Raw genomic sequence first — 26,244 nt, 5'->3', positions numbered from 1 at the left:
GCTCATATTTAAATGCTGGTGAAAAGGTTTTCAGCTTTGATGGTTTTGGAAAGGTTTTTTTTTTTTGTTAATTGTTTTTAGAGAAGTTAAAATAAATTATTAAAGGTTGAACTCTTTTATTTATATTTTAGTTACTCAACTTAAAAAAATTATAAAATATTTATTAAATTATTTAAAAATTTTCATTTAAGTCATTAGACTATAAAAATAGTTGATATATGACCTTTTATGTTCGTTTATTTTTTATGAAACAACTTTAAACGTTACAAATTTACAAATTAAAATCTAAACAGCTTTCTTCTCCGATCTTTGACATTGACTGTCAAATCGACTTAGATCTAATGTATATTCTTCTACTCATCGAATGGTACTAGTCCATCATATTAAATCTTGAGTCGTCGCTTGAAGCTTGCTAGCCAAACTTAAAAAAAAAGCCTTAAAACATTCCATCGATTTAAACAAAAACTCTTAAATAGTTCGCTAACTTAAATAAAAATTTTCGAATAGTTTAATGATTATTTTATACTTTTTTGAAGTTTAAACTTACTAATAGTTTAATAACCTTGGGTATAGTTTACTCATTATTTAAAATAGAGATAAATCTCAAATTATACATGAACTTTGATTGGGTACAATTATACACACGAAACTTTAGTTTTAATTCAATCATACACATTTAAATAAATATATCAATTTATTTTTATATTAGATAAATATAATTATCTGTGTATGCAATACAAAACATAAAATAATACTATATTAATAATTTTTGAAAATTGAATCATATCAAAATTTCAAGTATGACATTGCACAAAATCAAAATTTATGTATAAAATTACACATTTAACTAAAATTTATGTATAATTTTAATATTTATCCCACTTTTCTAAAATCTATTGGCTAATTTTCTTTTGCTTTTTCAAAAGTCATAAACCATCAAAGTTGAAAACCATGAACATCAGTCGACATTTACAGATGGGCAGCAACCCCCAAAAACAAAATTATTTATTCGGATAATATTTTATTATAAATACTATTAATATTATAAATAATTTATTTTATTTTATTTTGAAGGATGAATATTAAAATTATACATAAATTTTGATATAATTTGTAATATTATAAATCAGCTTCAGCTTTTCACATTCCACTAATTTCATTTATCTGTGTGACATAATTTTTGCTAAGTCCTATAAATTGATGGCATTTTATTAGGTTAAAATAAATAATTATATAAAAAAGATTTATTAGGGCAAGTGTTTATTTCTTATGTAATATTAAATTCATAATTTTATTTGATTAAAAATGTTACGTGTGAAATCATGATTGGTTAAGGTTTTTTTTAATAAGTACTGGTTGAATAAAAATGGTGATGGAATGAAAGTTTAGGTATCTTTTTTGACAAAAGAAAAGCTTAAGTCTTTAAGTGAGAAAAATGTTATAATTTAGGGTTAATTTTCTATTTAATCTATTTTTTAAAAATTACTTATTTTCAAGAGCCTGAAAAAATCAGATTTCAGCAGTAGGGCCTAGCTTGCAACTCCCAATGGGTCAAGTCCAATTTTTAGGGATGTGCATTTGGTCGATTCAATTTTTTTATGTAAAAAATCGAATAAATCAAATTGACCTAGGGAGCAAAATTGAACAGAATTGAACCTTCAATTGAATTCGATTTTTTTGGTTTTTAGATGATTTCTAGTTGATTTTTTTTTCTAATTGAAGTACTTATAATTTTATTTCCTTTAATTTTTTTCACATAATTGTATTCTTTCTTCAATTTAGTATATTGTATTGCTTTTAATTTTAATTTATTATAAAAATATTAAAATTAATTCAAACAATTTTAAGGAACTCAAAAATATTTATTTTCTTACATGGTAGCATACAATATCCATGCCTTCTACTATTCTTGATAGATATATATCAATTTGGGTTTTATATTAAATAATAAAAATTAAAATGAATATCAGAAAAATAATTAAATTATTAATTTGGATTTTAAATATTAATGGGTATTGAGTTTTAAATTTTAATGAATAGACTTTTAAGAGTATTAAGTTTTAGGGAGCATTTGAGTTTAAGATTTAAATTTGAGTTTGGGTATATAAATGAGTTATGAAATGTTGGTCTTATGGCTTATTTAGTTTAAAATATTAAAATAAAAATTGATTGAATAAATCATTTAAATCGAATAATTAAACTGAAAAATAAAATAAATCGATTTTTTAATTCAGTTCAAACTCACCCTAAAACTTATTACACTAAACATTGATTGATTGGTTGAGTTTAGATGGACGGTACTTTTAGTATAAAAAAATGATAAATGTGAGATTAAATATCGTAACCTAAAAACAAAAAAAGAAGTTAAACACAACGTACCACATCACTAATCGAAACTCACCCTAAAACTTATTACACTAAACAATACAAAACTTTGCATTACCACTAGCTTTTGTATTACTTATTGGTAAACGCGCCTATTAGAAATTCCCTTACCTTTTCTAGTGGAGAATACTAAAACCCTAAACCTTGATCGCCCTTTTTCCAAGTTTCAGTTTTTAGTATCAATACAGCAATGGCTTCCATCTTCAGGAACTCAAAGCTAGCAATCCCCAAAGCATTCTTCTCCACTCAGGCCGTAAAACAGAACCCTCCATTTCCATCTTTAAAAGCCGCGAAATCCGCCATAATAACCGAGAAGGACCCTGAAAAGCTAGCGGAAATCTTCGAACAATGTTCCCATTTGCCCACTTTCCTCCGCCACCGCCCCATCTACCACCTCTCCATCCGCAAGCTAGCCCGTGCCAACCGCCTCGACCTCGTCGACCGGCTCCTCGAGACCCAAAAGCTCCATTCTCAAGACACCCCTGCGCTCAAATCCGAAGGTTTTTGGATTCGTCTCATTATGCTTTACTCAAACGCTGGGATGGTTCCACAAGCACTCCAAACGCTCGACGATTTGTCTAGAAACAGGTATTGTAATATATCTGAAAAATCCCTTTGTGCTATTCTCACAGTTTATCTAAACAATGGTATGTTTGAGCAAATTCACGATTGCTTCAAGACTCTTTCTAAGAAGCTTGGCGTTAAGCCAAAGGTAGTATCGCATAACTTGGTATTAAAAGCATTTGTAAAAGAAAATAAGATCGAATCTGCACGTGAATGGGTTGAGAAAATGGATGTCAATCCAAATATTGATACTTATAACATATTGCTAGGGGCTTACTTGAAGAATGGGGACCAAAATGGATTTGATGGGGTTATGAAAGAGGTTATAAATAAAGGGATTGAAGGCAATTTGGCTACTTATAACCATAGGATTTCAAGGTTGTGCAAGAGTAAGGAATGTGCCAGGGCTAAGAAGTTGTTAGATGAGATGATTTCAAAAGGGATGAAACCAAATTCAGCTAGCTATAATACTATTATTGATGGGTTTTGTAGGATAGGGGATTTAGAATCGGCTAAGAAGGTTTTGGATAAGATGCTGAGTGATGGGTATGTTTTGCCTTGTTCATTTGCTTATTATAGCTTGATTAGGAGTATGGTGAATGAAGGAGAGTTGGATATGGCTTTGGAAATGAGCAAGGAAATCATAAAGAGGAAATGGGTTCCACCGTTTGAGGCGATGGAAGGTCTGGTTAAAGGGTTGGTAGAAAGGTCGAGATCAGAGGAAGCTAAGCAAGTTGTTGAGAAGATGAAAAAGAGGCTTAAAGGTGATGCCTTAGAATCATGGGGCAAAATTGAAGCTGCTCTTCCTCTATAAATGATATTGAAGCAATGGTGAGGTCTGGTTAAAGCTTTGGAGGGTTGCTCTTTCTTCATAGAAGCAAATGCAAGGCCATGCAACTTGATCTTCCTCCATTGAGTTATCACAAGATATGCTCATTTCTATTTGGTGAAATGGCATATTAAGCTTCTGAATTTTAACAATTTTGTTGCATCTGATAAATCTTGTGATTTTATGTTTTGAGGGGAAAAAAATGATTATTTAGTAATAATTATTGGAATCTTAGGCTGGTTTTGAGTATTTCGTCATGTTTGGTATTTGATTTTAGCCTGATCATATTTTAGGTCTGGCAATATGCATAACAATCATATTGCACATGCCTAAACCAAATATCAGAAAGATGATATTAACCGAATCATTTCAGTGTTGTGTACGTAGGAGGGTCCTAACATTCATCGAATGTCTATTATTTACATGCCATAACCTCTCAAGGTGAAATTGATTCAGCAGCTTTGAATAAGCACAAAAGTTCCTTTTAGAGTTAGATTTTCATTTTTATTTTCAAATTCAATTACGTATGTTTCGAAATGGATAAGGTTAATTTCCCCATTTTCAGTAGAGGGATTGAAATGCATTCCACCCCTAGGGACAGGGGCTTCCCTGATACTTTTGCCAGGGAACCGATAAAAGAACAGCCAAACTAACTAAAAAACCGTTTAAACCAGATTAAAGTTATAAAATGAATGCTTGAATTATTATTTGTGTTTATTAATTATTATATATATTATGAATTTTCTATTGTCTATAATTTTAAACCAAAAATTAATGGTTTCGACTGTGCTAATCCAATTCTTACAAGCAGAATTATTGAGCATTTGAATAGAAATGTAACTCAATTTAGGAAACAACCAAGAAAATTGGCTCTAGCATTCACAATCGCATTCGACTTAGCCCTGAAGTTTTAGAAACTATGTTAATGAAATTTAGGCCAAATACAATCAACAAAGAAAATCAAGCACAAGGGGAAGCTTCCAACAATTATCTCTCGAATACATCAAGTTTTAATTATTATAACAAAAAAAAACATTACTTAATGATGCCAACAGGACATAACGCTCTTTTTATGCTTATATAAAGGCAACAACAATGGCCAACGTAAGAGAAAATCAGGGGAGAGACGCAGGCTTTTACCAGTTTGGGGAAAACCATGTTTGTTTCACTAGCTTCCATTCAGCAGAATAAACAGTTCCTCATCTTTAATTGCTCCCTTCTCCATCGCCCTTTCTAATGCACTTAATCCCCCCTCATCTGTAATTGAAGACTTTGCTCCTCTGCACAGTTTTGCCAAAATTAAAACCACTTTTACAAGAGATGAAAGTACTAAGTATACTTTGATGCTATCATTTATTTGTCTGAAGTTGCAGTTTTCCTATGCAGCTTACCTTCTTAGTAGATGCTTTGCCAATGAGTTGTTCCCTAGCGCAACGCAATGGTGCAAAGGAGTCCTTCCATGGAAGTCGCGCATATTTATATCAGCACCAAACTGCAGCAGCAGCTCAAGCATCACACAGTTCCCACCTTGGCATGCCAGATGCAACAATGAACAACCTTGTAGACAGTTCCCCGGGTCATTAGAATCCTTGATTCTCTGACAGTCCAATGGATCATGCTGTTCCTTTTCAAGAGACGAGTCTTGTGCATCAACAACATGGTGATACAACTCAATGCTAACAATATCATCAAAGGTTGTATTTACAATGTTGGCCTCTGATATTGCAAGTAGACGATATACTTCTTGTATATTATCAGTCTTAACTGCTTGCCAGATGTTGGTCAAATTAGGAGGATCTCCAGGTTGTAGTGCATCTTTGATGATCAGCAATTTGTCTACATACTGGTTAGGAGAAGGAATAAAGGTAGGTTTTGTATTCGATATCACAGCTTCATATCATAATAGCATAAGAGGTGAAAGGCTTATCTAATCAGCATTTGCATGGACATGAAGAGAAAGAAAGATCAACTAAATACCTTAGCATGAATGTATTTCTCTTTAAGGGAAATCACATCTTTGGCACATGGTTTTGGTACTGATGTGTTTGTAGCCTTTGGTTCATCCACGCTGCAGTGAATTACATTAGCAGGAAATAGAAAGCAGATTATTGTATAAATCATCAGTTTCCTCAAACTCATTCTTTAGTAATGAAGAAATGGTTGTTAGTAGCATATTTTGATGTTCTTATTAGCCTGGGGAAACTCTTACCTCTCATTCTTAAGGAGTGAACCTTCCCATATAGAGTTACAATAAGCATTGCCCAGAGTACAGAATAATTCCACAATTGAAGGTTCCCACACTTTGACATCTAATGTCAAAGATCTCACCTGCACAAACAAAAAGAGTAATCTTTTATTTAAGACTCTTAAAATGAACTTAATATCATGATATCAATTTACTTCTACCATCCTCCTTCCCATTAACAGTTCTTCTAACATGTTGAAAACCAAATAAAGATTAAGAACTACAAACTAATAACCAAGAAGACCATGAGGTGTTCTTTCTTTTCTTTGAAGAATAAATTGCACCTTTGAGATGTGTACACCAAGGTTACGGTGAACACCTGAGCATTCAATGCATAACAGTATGCAAAGATTAAGAGATGCCCAATCAGGTTCAGCAGCACTGCACTCTGCACAAACATCATTTCCAGGAATTTTTCTGAGGACTGAAGAGATGGGCTCTGCTCTATAGCCTGTTTGTTCAATCTCCGAAGTACCATGGCTATTAGGTGATGTAACATTAGAAGGAGGTCTGGGAATATCCACATGCTTTTTTCAGATGCAGCCACAACAGACAACCAAAGCACTATTAGCAGCAATTTGATGAGAATTAGAGCATTTCACATCACTACAAATGCAAAACTGTGGCTTTAAAAGCAGAAAAAAAAATTAAAGAACCTGCTGCTGGATATGAGAATTCAAAAGAGATACGATAACTGCAGTTATTTTATTAACCCAGTCCATTCTATCTACCCCATTTTCAGCCTGGCCAACCAGCGACAAAACTTATCAACACAATCATCATCAAGAAAACATTGTTATAAAGTCAAAAGGCTATGTGTCCTCTGTAAATCACCTGTAATGTGTAAGTTTTCAGTGGAGTTAAAATTCTGAAGCAAAGCCGTAAATCTGTGTCCTCTGTGTCCAATTTTATTGTAGAAGCACGAAGATCGACAGTACGAGAGCCCAAAGTTCCTTCATTAAATGATAATGACCTACTATGCCTTGCACGGAATTTAGCAAATACACCACTACTGTCTCCAGCTGAACCAGTATGTTGATGGTGATAACCCTAGGAATAAAGCAGATAAACATCATGCTTCATCAAAATCATTTTTCAAATAGTTTCATAGTCAAACCAAGGATGTATGAAATGCTTCTTTCGTAGAACCAACTCTACTATGCATTCATTTCATGCTTGTTGGATTTCAGATCAATTCAAACATCTTCATATCCAAGCAAAGTGAAAATATAAATGTACATCAGGAGAGGACACTAAAACCAAATAGTCAATTAGGGGAGGAATGAACCACTAAAAAAATATTATGTGGGTTTTCAGGTTGCAAATATGTACATAAACAATCCCATATATGTAAATATATCCATTCTTACAGTAACAATGGAAATTGCATCAAACATTAGATTCTTGGACCTAATAGTTTCTACCTGTGCAAACCCGGGAATCTTATTCCAAGATTCTTGGGATATTAAAAGCTACATTGAAAGGAACTGATAGACTAATTTGGAGAACTATGCACGGCTAAACAGAGGATTATGTCAGCTATTTGAGATAGACTAATTTAATGACCCAAACCCTCATGGGATTAGAATCATCGGGAACCTTGTCTGGTCAGAAAGCTTTGAGCACTAGTGGATCAGAAGGTTCTGTTATATTCAGCCAAGTTTCAAACGCTACCAGGATTGTCTCTACAGGACCCAGTGCTGAAATAGGTATTCTTTCACCGCTCACCATGTTGAAGAAGATTCAGCAACCTGGACTACAGATTCTAGAGCTTCAGACCACATGATAGGTGATGTATCATCGTTACAAGAACGCAGCTCAATTCACAAGAGTTGTACAGTCAAAATTGTCGTTGGGTCACTGACAAAGGTGACTGGTATTGTGAAAGTGACCATATCCAACACATTAACACTTCAAGCTGTCCTTTTGTTTCCAAAGTTAACATGCAACTGGCTGTGAATTAGTAAAGTTACTAGAGATTTGACGTGTATTGCTAAGTTTTCCTCCTCTCATAGTCATTCGGGGAAGATGATTAGCAATGCCAAAGAAGTTGGAGGTCTCTATCAAATTAGGACCAAGGATCGATCCTCAAAGGCTCAAACTCATTATTGTTAGAAATTGAGTGGGCAACCAAAAAGAAGAAAGATAGTGAAAATTTCTTTCTTATCAAATTTAAGAATAATTTTCAAGCTATTCATACACATACAATAAGAAAAGAAAAAGAAATTAAATATTTTATGATTCCTAAATATAATCAATTAGCTAAAAAGTTACTTGTCTAATCTCTAAGAATTTGCTTAATCTGTTAATTATTCAACACTTCTCCTCAAGTTGGTGCATAAATATTACACATGGCCAACTTGCAAATCAAATTATGATATGTTCTGTTGTTGAGTCCTTTGGCTAATACGTCAGCTAACTGTCTGCCAGATGTCACATGGATTAGTCTCAAAGCTCCAGTAGTCAACCTTTTTTTTTTATAAAGTGTCGATCAATCTCAATGTGTTTTGTTCGATGTTGAATCGGATTTTGAGCAATACCGATGGCATCTTTGTTATCACAGTACAAGGATAATTTTTTTCTTCTAATAGTTTTAATTTATCCAGTAATTTTTGTAACCACAGAAGTTGACAAACACCTTCAGCCATTGCTCTATATTCTGCCCCTGCACTTGATCGAGCAATCACACTTTGTTTTTTGCTCCTCCAAGTGACTAGGTTTCCTCTAACAAGGTGCAATACCAAGATGTAGACCTCCTATCATATAGAGATTCTACCCAATCTGCATTTCTATAGGCATTTATTTGGAGGTTACCATGTTTAGAGAAAAGGAGACCTTTTTCTTGGTGCAGACTTTAGATAGAATGCGAAAAACAGCCTGCATGTGGGATTTTCGAGAATCATGCATGAATTAGCTTACCAAGCTTATGGAATATGCTATGTTGGGTCCAATGTGTGAGAGATAGATTAATCTTCCAACCAGGCTTTGGTATCTCTCCTTATCCACTGACTCTTCAGTCCCTGTTTGCAGCTTATAATTGCTCTCCATAGGCGATTCTGCTGGTTTACACCCCATTTTACCAGTTACCAATGCAGATTGGGCTGGGTTACTAGACGATCGAAGATCAACATCCGGATATTGTAGACTTGTGGGAGGTAATCTTATTAAGGCAGAATACAAAGTCATTGCTCAGGGAGTTTGTGAGCTTTTGTGATAACATAACTGCCATCAATATTGCTCAAAACCCAGTCCAACATGATCAAACAAAACATATTGAGATTGATAGGCACTTCATTAAAGAGAAGTTGACTACCAGTATTTTGAACTTAGTCCATGTGACATCTGACCGACAATTAGTCGATATCTTTACTAAGAGGGTCAACAACAGAACTTATCACAATTTGGTCTACAAGTTGGGCATGTGTGTATCTATGCACTGACTTGAGGAAGGGTGTTGACCATTGACTATTGATAGCCTTGTCAATCAAGGCTGATATGATTTCTTAGGGTTAAATTATCGAGATTTTATTTGTTCTATTTATTGTGAAGATTGTATTTACTTAAGTAGTTCAAAATAGTCGTGAATATATTATACCCATGTAAATACTTGAGTTAATACACAAGAACATTATTCCAAAACCCTCAAATTATTATTTTTTCGTCAATTTCTTCAATTATCTTTGTAGTGTAGTTATCTAGTTTATGAACAACCCAAATGAAGTATATCTAAAAGCAGTGTTCAAAATATTGAGATACCTAAAAATGACTCCAAGAAAAAGCTTATTTTTGAAAAAGAGGAATTAACAGGACCATAGAATTTTTCATAGATGCTGATTGGGCATGATCTTTGAATGATAGGACGTTAACATCTGGGTACTGTTCCTACTTATGGGGAAACTTTGTCACACAAAAGAGCAAGAAAAATCTGTGGTTGCTCAAAGCAATGAGATTTTATTGACCCTAGTTCATGGAATCTATGAAGGAACGTAACTAAGAGAACTTTTAGAAGAACTTCATTTTCCAATTCAAAGTCTCTATGAAGTTGTGACAATCGAGCAACAATTAATATTTCGAAAAGCCAATGCTTGATGATCGCATCAAGCATGGAGATTGGTCGACACATAGAGTACATGTTGAAGTTGTATACACACTTATATGACAACAAACTAAACATATCCTTACCAACTCCAAACCCATCCCTAGAGCTCAATTGACGCGTATTTGTTCAAGCTGGAAATTATTAGCATTAGTTCTCCAGCTTGAGCGGAGTGTGGAAATCTGGGATTATTATTCCAAGGTTCTCTGGACTTGATAAGCTAAATTGGAGGGATTTAACAAACTAATTTGGAGGACTATATACAGCTATAGGGCAACAAGACCATACAAACATTTAATTTCCACTGCAATGCATCATCAATTTTGTCAAAACCATAAATTAGCTAGCATCAAAGCTAACATCTAGGTACAGGCATACCTCCCCTTCACCCATAATCATAATTAAAGGACAAATTGCTCCAAGCTATATTACTAGACATGATCAACCAAGGATAATAATAAAATGTTAACACATACCATTGGTTTGATACCCTTATTCCTATAATAGTATAAACTTCCTCGACTATCAAGTACAAAGAACCTTCTTTTCCAATCTCCCCTCGAACTAGAACGTTTCAACAAATATCCTTGTTTGATTGTCTGGACCTGCAAAAAGAATGAAAAAGAGTACTTCATTTCTCCAAGTAACAACATTGATGAAATAAACACGATGTTGATATGAAAATAATAGCCCAAGTAAAAGATATGAAGATCAAGCACTCACCTCCCCTTCAATGGAGGACAATATGAGTGGTTCTACACTTTTGTCTAAATTCATGCCAACAACTTGAATAGAACCAGCATTTGTTGAAGGCTCTATGTTGTTAGAAACTCGTAAAGTATCTATCTCAGCTTGGGTCCTGAATTCTTGAATACGTTTTTCAAGCTTCTCTTGTTCAACATTTGCTAATTCTTTTGATTGTTGAGCATAGATCAATACCTGATACAATGTGCACATATGGCAGAGATATGCATATAACTTATGCATTTATTACATTGACATTTATATAACAAAAAGTTGAAATGCATGACTCCTGTTGCATCCAAAGGATGAAATTCTTAATTCAAATATCTCAAAGATGGATTTGCGACGCAATTTATATCAAGGTAAAGACAAATTCATATGCATCAGAGAAGACAAAATTTTGTTCTTTAACATGGTAAATCCCCAAAAAATATACACAAGATGACAATAATACAAAAGGAAGAAATTTCCAACAATCATAGATTCCTTTGACTATATGTCATTATCTTCTTTCTAATATCATGGAGGGAACAACCCTTATTGAATAATTAATCAGTTAATTGGTTTGTAGTAATCAACACCATCTCATTTGTTTTGTTTCAAACCAAAAAGTGAAAAAGGTAAAACATTACCTGGTGAATAAATGGTTCCAACTGGCTCAATATGTCATACCCCTATACAAAAGAAATCAATTATATTCAGTCCACATACATTACATCTTTTTAAAACTAGCTCAACCTAGCAAAAATTTTGAGAAAGAAAATACAAACCTGCTTAAAATATCTAAGATGGGCATCCATAATTGCACTTATAGATTCCAGAAACTCATACTTTTTTTTTGCTTCTATATTCATCAGAGCAGTTGCCTGTTTTCCTTAAACCACAAAGAAAAGTCACCAAATGAAGTACGGAATAAAATGGAAATACAATTTTAATATAAATAAATAGTGAGACTTGCTGCTGCAGTAAACATACTAAATCAAAGCGCCTTCTCTCAAAAGAAAATTTTGAATTTTGTAGATCCTGTCAAAACCAAAATCCAATCCAACCCAGAATACAAGCCATGTTAGTTTTATTATTGAAAAGACAACTGTACTCTATGGATAACTTTAGAACTTAACAAGAAAATATGAGATGATGATGAAGACATGATATAATTTGAACAAAGAATGCCTTCATAGCAAAAACCAAGCTATTATTCCATGCTTTAATATAAGTGTTGAAAAATATGGAATGGATGAAGGAGTGTTTGAGCGAGTGCCCACTTTCTGATCAACTACAACAGTCGAGATTGTTGAACTAATTTGGCCTGCAGTGCAACAAGTGACCAGCAGCGGCAACAACAACTGTGCTCGGAATGCAAGACTGAAGCTGGACCGAATGAAGCAATCTGTTTTGTTCATTTTGTTCCTATGTAATTTTGTTTAGTTCAATTGTAATTTACTTACAAAGTTAGTAGGATTAAGTTTGTGATGTGAACTTGATGTAAAAGCTGAAATGTCAGCTTATATTTTGTGTTTTGATCAAGGTAGTGTTAGTCTAGCTTAAGTGGGAGCAGTTATGTCATTAGGTAACTGTCATGTTAACAATTTGTAACTTATATTATTTCAAATTTTGAATGAAATACATGATGTTCTTCAGTTACAATTTTGCTGCTGTTCTCTTTTCTTTTTGCTTCGATTCCATTTTTTTGCTTGCTACTTTGGTTTGTTTTGCTGTCAATGTTCCAAAAAATGGTATCATGAGCCCAAGTCTTTGAGGGACTCTGTTGTTGGTTGTGTTTTTTGGCTAAAACAAGTTTGGAGAAGTAAGAAATCGAAGCTGTTGGGCTAGTTTCAGCAAGATGAGCTTCACACCACCTCCACCACCTATGTTCACTGGAGAAAACTATCACATTTGGATAGTTAAGATGAAAACATATCTTCAGGCACACGACTTGTGGAATGTGATTGAAAATGATATCGAACCACCTCCATTGAGAGCCAATCCCACCATTGCTCAGATGAGCCAACCCAGTGAAGAGTGCTCCAAGAAGCATTAAGCAATTGCCTACTTGCAGAATGGGGTATCAGATGTGATCTTCACCAGGATAATGGCCCGTGATTCACCTAAACAGGCATGGGAGAAGCTGAAGGAGGAGTTCATGGGGTCAGACAAAACGAGGCAGCAGCAAGTGATCAATCTTAGGAGAGATTTTAAAAATCTAAAGATGAAAGAATTCTGAGACCATCAAGCAGTACTCAGACAGGATAATGACCACTGTCAACAGCATAAGGCTCATTGGAGTGGACTTCAGTGAGAGAAGAGTTGTTGAAAAGGTCATCACAACTCTCCTTGAGAAATTCAAGTAAAAAATTTCTTCACTTGAGGACTCGAGAGATTTATCAACTATCTCACTGTCTGAGCTGATAAACTCCTCTTTTGCACTTGAGCAAAGGAGAGCAAATAGGTAGGAAGAACATCCTGAAGGTGGTTTCCAGGCAAAAGCCAATGAAGGCTCAAGTTCAAATCTGGAAGGCAATAAGCCTTGGCATAACAAAAGCGAGAAATCAAGGAAAGATGAAGGAAAAAGGGTATTTCCACCATGTATTCATTGCAATAAAACAACACACTCAGAAAGATACTGTTGGTTTAGGCCAGGTATTCAGTGCAGAAGTTGTAAACAGTTTGGCCATGTTGAGAAAGTGTGTAAAAATAAAAAGAAAGAACCTGTTCAGCAACAGGCTCGAGCTACAGAAGATCTTCAAGCTCAGGAGGAGCATGTTTTCACAGCCTCCTGTTTTATTAGCACAACAAAAGCCAAAAGTGATTAGCTAGTGGATAGTGGTTGCTCACACCACATGGCAGCTGATGAAAAACTGTTTAAAGACCTTGACAGGACCTTTACCTCAAAGATCATAATTGGAGATGGGAACTTGATTGAGGCCAAAAGCAAAGGCAATGTGATGATCAGCACTGGTTCAGGTAACAAAGTGATTACTGATGTGCTTTTTGTACCTGATATAGATTAAAATTTGCTTAGTGTGGGCCAGTTAGTGGAAAAGGGTTATACCTTAGTTTTTAAAAATGGCTGTTGTAGTGTTCAAGACTCACGTGGTTAGGAGCTAGTTACAGTAACTATGACTAATAGGTGCTTCATGCTTGATGTGAGTCAAGTGGAGAGAAAGGCTTACACCAGCCTTGCTGATAGCACTGGTCTTTGGCATAGGAGATTAGGCCATGCTAATTTTAGATTTCTTGATCTGTTGCATAGGCTGAATGTGGTTGATGACAGGTTCAAAGTTGAAGTCACTAGTTCTGTTTGTGAGGTTTGTCAGCTTAGTAAGCAGGCTAGATTGCATTTTCCTGCTGATAGTGCATGGAGAGCTCAAGAAAGGCTTGAATTTGTGCATTCTGATGTCTGTGGTCCAATGAAAACTCCTTCTCTCAATGACAACAAGTATTTTATCTTGTTTATAGATGACTCGACCAGGTTCTGCTGGGTTTATTTTTTGAGGCAGAAGTCAGAAGTATTTGAAACATTCTGCAAATTCAAAGCTTTGGTTGAAAATCAAGCTGGTAGTAAAATCAAAGCCTTAAGAACTGATAATGGCTCTGAGTATGTGTCTGACAGATTTCAGAAGTTTTGTGAACAAGCTGGAATTCACCACCAGCTAACCACTGTTTATACTCCTCAACAGAATGGAGTATGTGAGAGAAAGAACAGAACTGTGCTTGATATGACCAGATGTTTGCTATTTCAGAGTAAAATTCCAAGCAAATTTTGGGCTGAGGCAGTTAACACCTCAGTGTATCTGCTCAACAAGTTGCCAACTCGAGTAGTCAAAGACAAAACTCCTTTTGAGGCTTGGCATGGAGTTAAACCAGTGGTATCACACTTCAAAGTATTTGGCTGTGGTGCTATGCCCATATTCCAGTGGAAAAGAGAACCAAGCTCGAAAGCAGAACTGTTCCAGAAATCTTTGTTGGCTATAGTAGTACCAAGAAGGGCTATAGAATGTTTGATCCATCAACAAAGAAAGTTCTGGTCAGCAGAGATGATGAAGAGAAGGTTTGGAGTTGGAATGGTACTAAAATAGACTCAATTGAATATGGTCAACTAGAATGTGTCTTTGAACCAACAGAAGAAGTTTCAAACAGTGAAGCTGTTGATGATGCACCAGTGAGGCACCAGAACCATTGCTGATGTTTTTCAAAGAAGCAATGTTGCTATAGTTGAGCCATCTGAGTTTGAAGAAGCTATTAGAGACAAACATTGGAAGAAAGACATGGAAGCAGAACTGGAGATGATCCACAAGAATGACTCCTGGGAACTAGTGAACAGACCTTATCAAAAGAAGGTCATTGGTGTTAAATGGGTTTTTAGAGCTAAGTACAATGCTGATGACTCATTGAACAAGCACAAGGCAAGGCTTGTGGTGAAAGGCTACTGTCAGCAGTATGGAGTTGATTTCATGGAAACATTTGCTCCAGTAGCAAGATTGGATACAATCAAACTCCTGTTTACTTTGACTGCTCAGAAATAATGGAAGGTTCACCAATTAGATGTAAAATCAGCTTTTCTGAATGGTTTCCTCAAGGAGGAGATTTTCATCGAGCAACCAGATGGATTTAAAGTTGCTGGAGAGGAAGACAAAGTGTATAGGCTGAGAAAGGCACTTTATGGCCTGAAGCAGGCACCAAGGGCCTGGTATGACAAGGTTGACACTTACCTGTCTAGGCTCGGGTTTGAGAAAAGTGTCAGTGAAGTTACACTTTATGTGAAGAAGTCAGAATGTGAGACATTGTTGATTGTTTCTCTCTATGTGGATGATTTGCTTGTGACTGGAAGCAAGAGTGAGCTTATTGATGAATTTAAAGCTCAAATGCAGGAAGTATTTGAAATGACAGACTTGGGAGTAATGACATACTTCCTTGGCATGGAAGTGCATCAATTTGATCAAGGCATATTCATCAGCCAACATGCTTTTGCCTTAAAAATTCTCAATAAATTATGCATGCTGAACTGCAAAACAGTAAGCACACCCGTGGATTAAGGTGAGAAGCTAATAAATAATGGAGACCAAGAAAGAGTTGATGAGAAGTAATATCGAAGCCTGGTAGGTTGTCTGCTATATCTAACAGCAACTAGACCTGATATTATGTTTGGTGTCAGTCTCTTGTCAAGGTTTATGCACTGCTGTGACGTGGTTCACTTGAAAGCAGCAAAGAGGGTTCTTAGATACATTAAAGGAACTGCAAGTTATGGTGTGATGTTTGAAAAAGGAAAGGAGCTAAAACTGGAAGGATATTCAGACAGTGATTGGGCTGGTTCTCTCGATGACATGAAGAGTATCTCTGGCTATTTTTTTACACTTGGATCGAGTGTCTTTTGCTGGTGTTCGAAGAAGCAACAAACTTTTGCTCAGTCCATAGCTGAAACAGAGTACATTGCAGCTGTAGCAGCTGTTAATCAAGCCATATGGCTCGGGAAGTTCCTTCATGATCTAAATGAGGATCAAGCTGAAGCAACTGAGATTTGGGTAGACAATCAATCTGCAGTTGCCATAGCTAAGAACCCTGTGTTTCATGGTAAAACAAAACACTTTAAGATCAAATTCCATTTTATTAGAGAGGCTGAGCAATCGAAGGAAGTCAGCCTTGTTCATTGTAGCTCAGAAGCTCAGTTGGCTGACATATTGACCAAGCCATTGGGAGCAACCAGGTTTGAAGTTTTAAGAAGAGGAATTGGTGTTTGTTACATACAGTCCAAGGAGGAGTGTTGAACTTTGGCCTGCAGTGTAACAAATGACCAGAAGCAACAACAACTTTGCTTGGAATGCAAAACTGAAGCTGGACCAAATGAAGCAATCTGTTTTGTTCATTTTGTTCCTATGTAATTTTGTTTAGTTCAATTGTAATTTACTTACAAAGTTAGTAGGATTAAGTTTGTGATGTGAACTTGATGTAAAAGCTGAAATGTCAATTTATCTTTTGTGTTTTGATCAAGTTAGTATTAGTCTAGCTTAAGTGAGAGCAGTTATGTCATTGGGTAACTGTCATGTTAACAATTTGTAACTTATATTATTTCAAATTTTGAATGAAATACATGATGTTCTTCAGTTACAATTTTGCTGTTGTTCTCTTTTCTTTTTGCTTCGATTTCATTTTTTGGCTTGCTACTTTGGTTTGTTTTGCTGTCAATGTTCCAACAGAGATTGTTTCCATATATGAGTTATTGGCAATTTACAAAATCAGATTTTTGGGTTGGGTTGTGTTGATATTGTGGAATGTATCTAACCCATCAATGAAGATCATATCTCTTGAGGAAATATATATGGAGAATTGGATCGAATTGAATCATTCTTATCTAATCCCTTGGATGAAAGAAGTTGGATTGGATTGGATTGTTGAAGTCTTAGTTGCCAACAATCATTGTTTACATTGTTTGTTATTATTATATTGTATTTAGCTTATTTAGTTGTTGTTTAATAGGTACGGTAATAAATCTTCTTTATGTTAGCAAGCCTTGAAATATTCTACATAATTTAGAGACTTGTGTAGGTTATTGTATAGAGAGATATAACACTTAATCTGTTCAAGTTAGGAACTTCATTTCATTTTATTGAGTGCATTGTGATTGTAAAACCTATTGTGTTGTAGTTTTACATGCTAAGTTCATAAGGGTGAATTTAGTGGTGAGCATATCATTCTTCAAGGTACAAAGGTGAGGAAATTGTCACGGGTGTGTGATAGATTTAGGATCACTTATTGTAAGTGTTGAAGATAGTGAATATTTCTCTTAGACACCCCTTCCAAGCACGTACCTTGTGTTTCGGGCCAACAATAAGGAATTGATTTATTAGTTATATTGTCAGTTCTTGAAACAAAAATGTATTTACTTTTGGGGACCTAGATAAAATGTTCAAGAATTGCAACTAATACTTTTGTCATGCAGATAAAGTGGGAGTTCTTAGATACTGGAAACAACAGAAAGAACATCTAAGCCAAAAAGAACAGACTGTGTACTTCATTTGATGACAGTAAGCAGAAAGAACAAATCAAACACGTAAATTTGTCAAGAAAAAGGCACAACAAATCAGGATATATTGTCCAAAAACAGGGAGCTACAAACTAAAATGATATCGGACCCAATAGTTAAATGTACAAACTAGTGAACTAGATTCAGTATAGCAGAGAAAACTAGTGTGAGACTTAATAGAGTATAGGATAAGAATGTCATCTTTGAGCCCTCTTAAAAACATGTGAAAGTTCAATAATTACATAAGGAAAGAGCATACCTCTTCTAGTTCAACAACAATATCTCCTCGTGTATTCTTCTTCAGAGACACAAACTTTTCACGTGCCTGGAAGTAAAAGATGATTTGGTGAAAAGCATTATATCTAAAAGGAATTAAATATCATGGTAGTTTTAATGGTATTGTTTTGCTTGATTGTGGCTTTTCATAAAATTTTAAAGGAAAAATAGTTATTTAAAACTTCCACAAGACATATATTTGCATCACTTTTATATTCTTAGCACTTGCATTTGTAAATCCATTGGAGAACATATTTAGGTGATGAGACATCCCCATCAGTGTTTTGCCACATAATATTAAAGAAAGTAAACTAGCAGTATATTTGTTTTATGCAAGGAATATTCAGTTTCCATAACACAGAAAACATGTCATCAAGTTGCTGACTAGGTTTTTATGTTTTTCATTTCTATTAGATAACACTGGACTTACAAGTATTCTTAGTGGTAGTACATATAAACGTAGCATGTTTTTACCTAATAATTACTCAGTTCCAAGATTGAGAGAGAAAGAGAGAGAGAGAGAGAGAAGGAGATTCAAATTGCCATTAATATCCAATCATAATAATGACTTCACGCTGGAAAGGGAGCTTCATTATCTTTAATACCTGATCATATACATATTTAGCTTTGTTAAACTGTTGACGAGACTCCTGCAAAAGACGGAGGATAAAAGCTATAAAGCAAATTAGGAAAGGCATAAAAAAAGGAATTTAGCTCAAGACTCTAACATAGTTAGCAAGGAAGAAAAGTTAATAAAAATGTTGAACTTTTCAAAAATGAAAGCAAATATTATGTTTGCTCATTTGACTTATTAGCTGCCCCCAAGGTCCCACCATATAGACTGTTGTATTTTGATCTCTTAATGCATCTTACTCATATTTGTTTCCACAATTATGAACATTTAGATCCAATATTGTCCATGAATAGGATAAAAATATTGTGAATGTTTCTTGTACAAAAAGAACATCATGCCTCAATCATTCAATCTTCTTTTTATATGAGTGTCCTATACTTTCCTCACATTATAAATTTCAGATTCCAGGGGGATTATAGAGTTTTGCTAGAAAGTACTCCCATTTTCAAGATGATAAGGAAGGAAAAGTGACACATGGATAAATATATAAAAGAATGGAAAAAAATATTTAGGCTAACAGTAAACTACATGGATGGATAGTGTGGCAATAGATAATAGAAAAAGCATAATATTCCCACTTTGATGAAAAAAAAAGTGGAGGTGGGAAGACGAGAGAGAACATAATGCAAACCATAGAAGTAAAAAGACCACAAAAGAGTGATGTGCAAGGTTGTTTACAGTGGAAGAAATATTTCAGAGATTAGGCCCTCTCAAAGTTGTTTCAAACACAACACATGAATACACTAAAGGAAACATGACAAGTAATTAAGTTTGCTATAAATCCAAAGTGGTTGTTTAACAGAAAAAGTCCAACCTATGTCATCTACTGCACCTAGATCAAGTTTAAAGACATACAAAGAAAGCTAAAGGGTTGCGTCGAAACCATTAACAACCCCATTGTAAGCACATAGAACAAGGTTTCAATGCAAAATCTCAAAAGGGGAAAAGTTTCGCTCACTGTCTTGATTTCTTTTAAGTTTTTCAATAGAATTAAATCCACATTCATAGCCATTCAAAAGTGGGCTAGATAATGGCAATTTAAATTCTAAATTCATGAAAAAAAACAATGAATTTTACCTTTACATCTTGCAAATCAACAGTCATAAAGTGCATTAGCCGATCAGCTAACAAGTGCTCCACCTGTAATAGGTATTCTAATCTCAGATACAAAATTGAGCATCTCAAACAGGACACCTAAAATAACTATTCTCTTAAGCATGTAGCACATTGTTAAAATGGAATCTCAAATATGAAGTTTTCTATAATTAAATGCTTATTTGAAGTTATGCAACAAGTGGCCTCAAGATTACAGTTTTCGTGTACGACTAATATATTCAATGTCTACCAGTGCTATTATATATAAAAAGCAAGGCAATATAACCAATCGAACACAAAAGCATTTTTATGGAAAATGAAGAATTTATAAAGTAATTACATATATATAAATTACCATGTTGAATACTTTTTTGAGTAAATATACAATCTCAACAGTGAATCCGCTTTTGCTAATGTCACAATACGGCTTGTACAGATACCATATGTACATGCACCGATAAGTCTTGAGCAATGACAAATTCAAAGGTCTTTTTTTTTCTTGTCATAGGGCAACTTATTTCCTTATTAAAGCTAGTTGAAGGAGTTCATACCACACATATACATTTTTCAATACAAGTTCCAAAGGTGCATGATATCTACCATCAAGAAGCTCACCTTCTAAATTAAGAATGTTACACAAATTTGGGAGAAAAGGAGTTGATGCGATACATATACTTTTTTCAATACAAGTTCCAAAGGTGCATGATATCTACCATCTAAAAGCTCATCACTTCATTATATCCAGTCATAGTAACCTATAGAGATCTAAATAATTGTTATTAAGGTCTTCGTACAGATAACAAAAGCACCTCAAACCATTTTCGGTGCGGCCAATTTGTTCAAGCACGCAACTGGTGCGTCTATGTGTGCTTTCTTTTTAAAGATTTAAGAATAAAAGTGCCCTTTTGATTGAACTTCTCTTGAGTTTCTTTTATTTTCACTTTTTTCATTAGATATGCCTTTACTAGTAAGAAACAGATAGTATCAAACTCTATACTCCTCAATATTCGAGTTTTCAACTATAGACAAGGACCATAAGGAAATCATACAAATTGACTAATAAAAGAAATGTGTGCTGTAGCTAAACTAGACCACACTTTAAAGTTTATTTCATGTACATATATTGCTCTTTACTTCACTTAGGTTAGCACCCTTTTTGCGCCTTGCACTTGAGGCAATATAAGGGTTCTAGCGCTTAGAATATGCCTTACATCTTTGACAATACTGATTTAAATATACCCAAAGCATAGAATACTACGTAACCATGTACAATCATACAGGACAAAAAAAATATTGGTTAAGAAAATAAAATCTAATAAAATGTTGTTAGTAACAAAACATATACATTAGGAATAACATTAATAAGACAAAAGCTACTTGTCCAATATTCTTCAATTGGACAAGAAAGAATTGTATTCTTCTAATGGTAAATTGATACTCACTTGTGAAAGAAGCATCTCCTTGTAGTTAGCAAGCTCACGAAATGCATTGATGAACTTAGACACAATCGGTCCTACAAAAGGGAACCATGTAAAATTCCTTTGAGGTAGAATCTTTAATCTTTCGGCTAGATTATTCTATCCACAAGCAACTACATTATTTTTGAAGTCAGACATATTCTCATCTCCTTTTTTTTCTTTTTACATTTTAATTTTTGATACATAAAATAATCTAAGACGCAAAAAGGGGAAATATCAAGGGCACCATATACTAAGAACCCAAATTATGTAATTGAATAAATCCCTTTATCTGTTGCAGGTCAAGTACTCCTTAGAGGGTATTTACACAAGTGCTATATAGCGAAGTAGATGAACCCCCCAAAAAAAAAAGTAGCATTAACTGATTCTCAAACAAAAAAGGGTGAAAAGATCACAACCTAACCTAACAATTGAATGATAAAATACCAATTCAAAATGGGATGATGTTATAATATATCGACCCATGTAGCAGCTTAGTAGAATGAAGGGAATTAAAAAGTTGCCCCTAACAGTAAGTTGATGGAGACCATGGTATCCCCATAATCTTCCAGCATGACAAATCAACCACCAAATGAGATGTAGCCAACAAAAGTACTAGTAAGAAAAAAAGTACAGATGAATCTGACAATTAAAAAATTAAAACTTAGACCACTTTCTACATCTCTTTTTAGAAAAAAAAACTCCACATGACGTATGTCATTGCCATTAAATCTCTTAAAAATAAGGTTCCAAGCAAATGCAGAACAAATATCATAATTTCAACGATCATCTAAATAAATATTTTGTTGGCACCATCAACACATTGTCATTGGGCTTAACGAAAAATCTTCCAAGTTCAACTTTGGGGCAGTTTCCAAGGGTTTGAGGTTAGTCAAGTTATAAAGAACTCAAATCCTCCCAGCTTAGCTAACACACCTGTAGCTTCTTTCCTTAGCTAAACTAAAGAAATGAAAAAAAACAAAAATAAAGACACACACACACAAAAGCTTCATTGGTCATTAAGTGTGGTAGAATAGGTTTTTCTTACATCCTCTAGGAAATAAGCATTCTGCTTATTCGCATTACCATTATATAAGCTTCTCATTACCATTGTACTAATCCATATAATTCAACCACGAATGTCTTCATACCATATATTCCACATTAGTCACACAACTTCATAAGAAATTACTGGAACAATTTTTCTAAAAGTCTAAAACCTCAAGTAATTCATCTCACTTTTAACTCCAAAATGGGGAGACATCTATTAGTGAACTATATAATATATTGAGGTGAGCAGGAGGGCTTAGATGTATTGGCTTATGCTCAAATCTTGCTCACACTCCAACCTAAGACCTCTCTTTTTAAATTAAACAAGGTCCAATTCAACGTGATACTTCATGATCTAACGTTCTGAATAAAGTGCATACTTCTAACTATTCACCAAGTGATTTGGAGACTAACATCATCTACAACCCAATGGAATCTCCTAACATGTCTTTTCCTTATGTTTTAAACACATTATTCTATAGCAAGGATGAACACAAGGGGTTTAAATACAAATCATACGATTTAAATGCAATTCCTATCCAATTGCATTTGTTCAATAAGCCAGAAAACATATTTTTCAAATAGATTTCGGCTTTCTATCATTTGTTCAACATAAATTTACTTGAGAAAAGTAGTCCATTAGTAAAAAATGCACGCAAATAAGCGAGTCAAATCGACATCTGTGTTTATACCCAGTAATTAAAAGAACTTGTAAAATAGAACCCAAGTTATAGCAACCTAATCGAAATTGTTAACATTTATTTGTAAGAAACAACTGACATGGTTGGTGCTATAGTGAAAAGGTGAAATAAGAAGACACGTTGACTACCTCCAATGGAGACACTAATGGGATCATCTTGTCCACCACCAAAGGCTTCTAAAGAATCAGCAAAGCTATTGTCTCCATTAAATGCTTCTCCAAGAGCTGTCCTGCAAAAGAAATAGAGATAGATCCAAATAATAAATAAACATATATGTGCGTGTGTGCGGGCGCTTGCATGCATAGAGAGAGAGAGAGAGAGAGAGAGAGAGAGAGAGAGAGTTATTAGGCTTGCTACAAAGCTTGCTACAAAGCTGATGCTTTTGTATTAGAGACCAAATATTTAACTCAAAGGCTTGCTACAAAGCTGATGCTTTTGCAGGTTGAACTCAGAGCACTCAGAATATGTTTTCAGTCAGTATTATGTGGAAGAGACGAGAAATGATAATCAAAAGGTACAAAACTAATACTAAAAATGAAAATAATAATAATAAAATATCCATATTTTATATAGAAAAAACTTAGTATTAATAAAAATAACATAACCTCAATAAATTATGATTGACAATAATTAAATCCAAATACTTCTATTAGTGATCATAGAAAGACAAAAGTACGTACATAAACTTTTTACTTCCTTTGTATAGTGTTTGACAACGATCTTTCAACTCATTAGTCGTGTTCTCTAGAAATGATATCTGATCAATCAACCAACAAACGTATTAGAACCTTAATTTCATAATTTAAACAAAAATAACAATAATCCTACACGATCATGAAAAATATTTAGGTATAGCAATACAAAATAATAGCTAATTAGAGCAGATTCAACCGAATTTCGATTACCCAGTAAATACAAAACCCAATTAAACTGATTTGCATTCGATAGATTGAACCGATTATTTAGTAAATACGAAATCGATTGGAAATGATGTACATTCGATAGAATGGCTAAGAAATTAATTGAATTAAAAATATCAAATATAATTCTGGAGTTAAAAAAGGAAAATGTACAAGAATGAAAATGTGAATGTTGGAGTTACTTGGTTTTGAAACATAGGGGAATCTTCTAGCTTGATAAAGTTCGCCATCGCTAATTTTCTTCTTTTATCTTTTCAAACTCAATAACAACAAATCTCAGGTCAGTGTTTCGGATCCAAGAATGAAAATGCTGGAACTAAGAGAAGAAGGTAAAAACAACACTTGTCCCTGTTTAACAAAAGATCTTTTTTGGTGGAGCGCCACGGATTGAAAATCTATGCCAGTTAAAAATAAAAATAAAAAGGTTAAATATATCCCAACTTTTTTTTTCGTCCATTATACTAATATCCGAGCCTAATACCGTTATTTTTTTTGATGTGACAGCATTGCCATTTACACGCCGCCGCATGGACTGCTATTTGCAACTTTTTTTTTTTTAATTTTCTTTTTCATTTTCATTTTTTCTTTTCTTCTAGAAATTAATAAATTTTATAACCTTAAAAAATTATATTTCTTTTCCTTCTAGAAGAATGAATTTTTTTTTTCATTTTCAATTTTAACGCTGCCACCATCACTACCCGTTGGATTTCGGAACCGTTCAAGTTGGATGCTAGCAGTCAATGGTAGCCTTCATCCCTCCTTCAACCTTATTGGTTCGGATCTCCCAAAGCAAATTTGGTTTCTACTTCTTCCAAGTGGTTGTAATTGTTCGAGCAATAGTTTTTTTGGGTGTTGCACTAAATTTATTGTAAATGAGTCAAATTACTAGAAGTAACCTCTGCGTGAGAGTGAGTAAGGTGAAAATATCTTAGGAAATCAAAATTGGAAGCGGATGAATAGATCGTGAGCGAGAATGCGAAGAGGAACCGGAGCCGAAGATAGAAGGAGAACGACAGCCTCTCGTCGGCTTCTCCATTGGCAGAATACAAAGGGTGGATGGTTTTTTTCCTCAGAAAATGGCTAGAGATCACTTTTTTCTTTTCTTTTCTTGGGTTGAGTAACAGAAACAAAAAAACCAAGCAATGAAGAGCACAGGAAAAGAAAGGAAACTGAACTAGAAAATGGGAAAAAAAATTTATGTAGATTTCTAGTAATGATGGTTTATTGTTGTTTCCATATTTTAATGAAACAATATGCTGGAAATTTGAGTAGAAAAAAAATTGTTGTTATGTGCCATGGAATGATAGTTCCTAGGGTTTCATGTTCTTTAACAAATAAAATAAGAAGATAATGACGATGATGATGTTGGAAAAGAAAAGAAATAGAAAAACAGGAAAGAGATAAAAATTAATTATTTTATTCTCTAATTATATCATATAAAAATTCATAATTTTTTGAATATTATATGTTTTTTAATTTTATTAAATTTTAAATATTTTTAGATTATATATCATTTATGCCACGTGTTACAATCTTATTCTACCACCTGTCATGAATTTAACACGTTTGATTTGGGTACCGATTTAGTTGATGAAAGAAAAGTTTGGATACCAATCTAAGAGAATGGACAAGTTCGAATACCAATTTTATATTTAACCTTAGAAAAAGAATATGAAATTCCATCTGTTTGAGGGCTTTGAGCCTTTGTATAAGGGCATCAATCCCACTGAATGAAACCTTAAGAATAGGCAAATATCATGGGGCTGGAACTTAAGTCTAGCAAATTGTGGGGTTTTAGGTGATTTCTTTGCTTCAAATTTGTCTAAATCCGTCTAACTCTCAAAGGATGAGAATTTTTACAAAAATTCTATAAGGTACCGAAATATAGCAAAAATTAGCTCAAAGCGAAAGAACTAAAAAACCACAAAAAAGTAATGTACACAAGGTGTTTGAGTAAATACTCTTAAATATATCCTTTAACTCAAGAATGAGTCAAGTACAATAAGATGATTGCAAATCAGGGGAAGACCTATTTATAGTTGAACTCCCCAGATCCAACGGTGAAAATTGAATTATATCAACAGTTGAGATTAGTGCCTATCTACAATATAAGAGTTTTATCCCTTAAGATTTAAACTCTATACAATTTTTATCCCTTAGGATTTATAATAATTACCGTGGAAACTCTAGTTTTACTAGTGCATTTCATTGGGCCACCAAAGCTTCA

General features: G+C 34.1%; 2 protein-coding genes across 3 annotated transcripts; one reads left to right on the top strand and one right to left on the bottom strand.

Moving 5' to 3' along the window:
- Positions 1–2,470: 2,470 nt before the first annotated feature.
- On the top strand, positions 2,471–4,027 carry LOC105782870 (pentatricopeptide repeat-containing protein At1g61870, mitochondrial). Its single transcript, XM_012607925.2, has one exon. The coding sequence runs from the start codon at positions 2,576–2,578 to the stop codon at positions 3,761–3,763; it is 1,188 nt and encodes a 395-aa protein (XP_012463379.1). The 5' UTR covers positions 2,471–2,575; the 3' UTR covers positions 3,764–4,027.
- A 574-nt stretch (positions 4,028–4,601) lies between these two features.
- On the bottom strand, positions 4,602–24,405 carry LOC105782869 (ADP-ribosylation factor GTPase-activating protein AGD4). 2 transcript variants are annotated; one of them, XM_012607921.2, is made up of 19 exons: positions 24,200–24,405; positions 23,778–23,854; positions 23,226–23,326; positions 21,332–21,402; positions 19,872–19,934; positions 18,766–18,810; positions 18,144–18,209; positions 11,839–11,886; positions 11,634–11,729; positions 11,496–11,537; positions 10,843–11,058; positions 10,596–10,724; positions 6,858–7,073; positions 6,680–6,766; positions 6,308–6,550; positions 5,988–6,106; positions 5,756–5,846; positions 5,170–5,621; positions 4,602–5,058 (listed from the first exon to the last, which is right to left on the bottom strand). In XM_012607921.2, exons 1-19 carry the CDS (start codon positions 24,245–24,247, stop codon positions 4,947–4,949), a joined length of 2,322 nt encoding a protein of 773 aa, XP_012463375.1. In that variant the 5' UTR covers positions 24,248–24,405; the 3' UTR covers positions 4,602–4,946. The 2 variants fall into 2 exon arrangements, with proteins under 2 accessions (XP_012463375.1, XP_052482272.1); XM_052626312.1 differs by having other exon boundaries at positions 23,226–23,321; positions 24,200–24,218.
- Positions 24,406–26,244: the final 1,839 nt, after the last annotated feature.

Source organism: Gossypium raimondii, chromosome 13 (assembly GCF_025698545.1).
Source record: "Gossypium raimondii isolate GPD5lz chromosome 13, ASM2569854v1, whole genome shotgun sequence".
NCBI lineage: Eukaryota > Viridiplantae > Streptophyta > Magnoliopsida > Malvales > Malvaceae > Gossypium > Gossypium raimondii.
The sequence above is the reverse complement of the archived record's forward strand: the minus strand, read 5'-3'. Positions and strand labels throughout refer to the sequence as shown.

Excerpts from the sequence above, each read along its gene's own strand:
- LOC105782870 (XM_012607925.2), top strand. The coding sequence starts at position 2,576 with ATGGCTTCCATCTTCAGGAACTCAAAGCTAGCAATCCCCAAAGCATTC.
- LOC105782869 (XM_012607921.2), bottom strand. The coding sequence starts at position 24,247 with ATGGCGAACTTTATCAAGCTAGAAGATTCCCCTATGTTTCAAAACCAA. Across the intron at positions 23,855-24,199 it reads CCCCTATGTTTCAAAACCAA|ATATCATTTCTAGAGAACAC; the intron begins GTAACTCCAACA and ends TTGATTGATCAG. Across the intron at positions 7,074-10,595 it reads ATAAGGGTATCAAACCAATG|GGTTATCACCATCAACATAC; the intron begins GTATGTGTTAAC and ends CTTTATTCCTAG.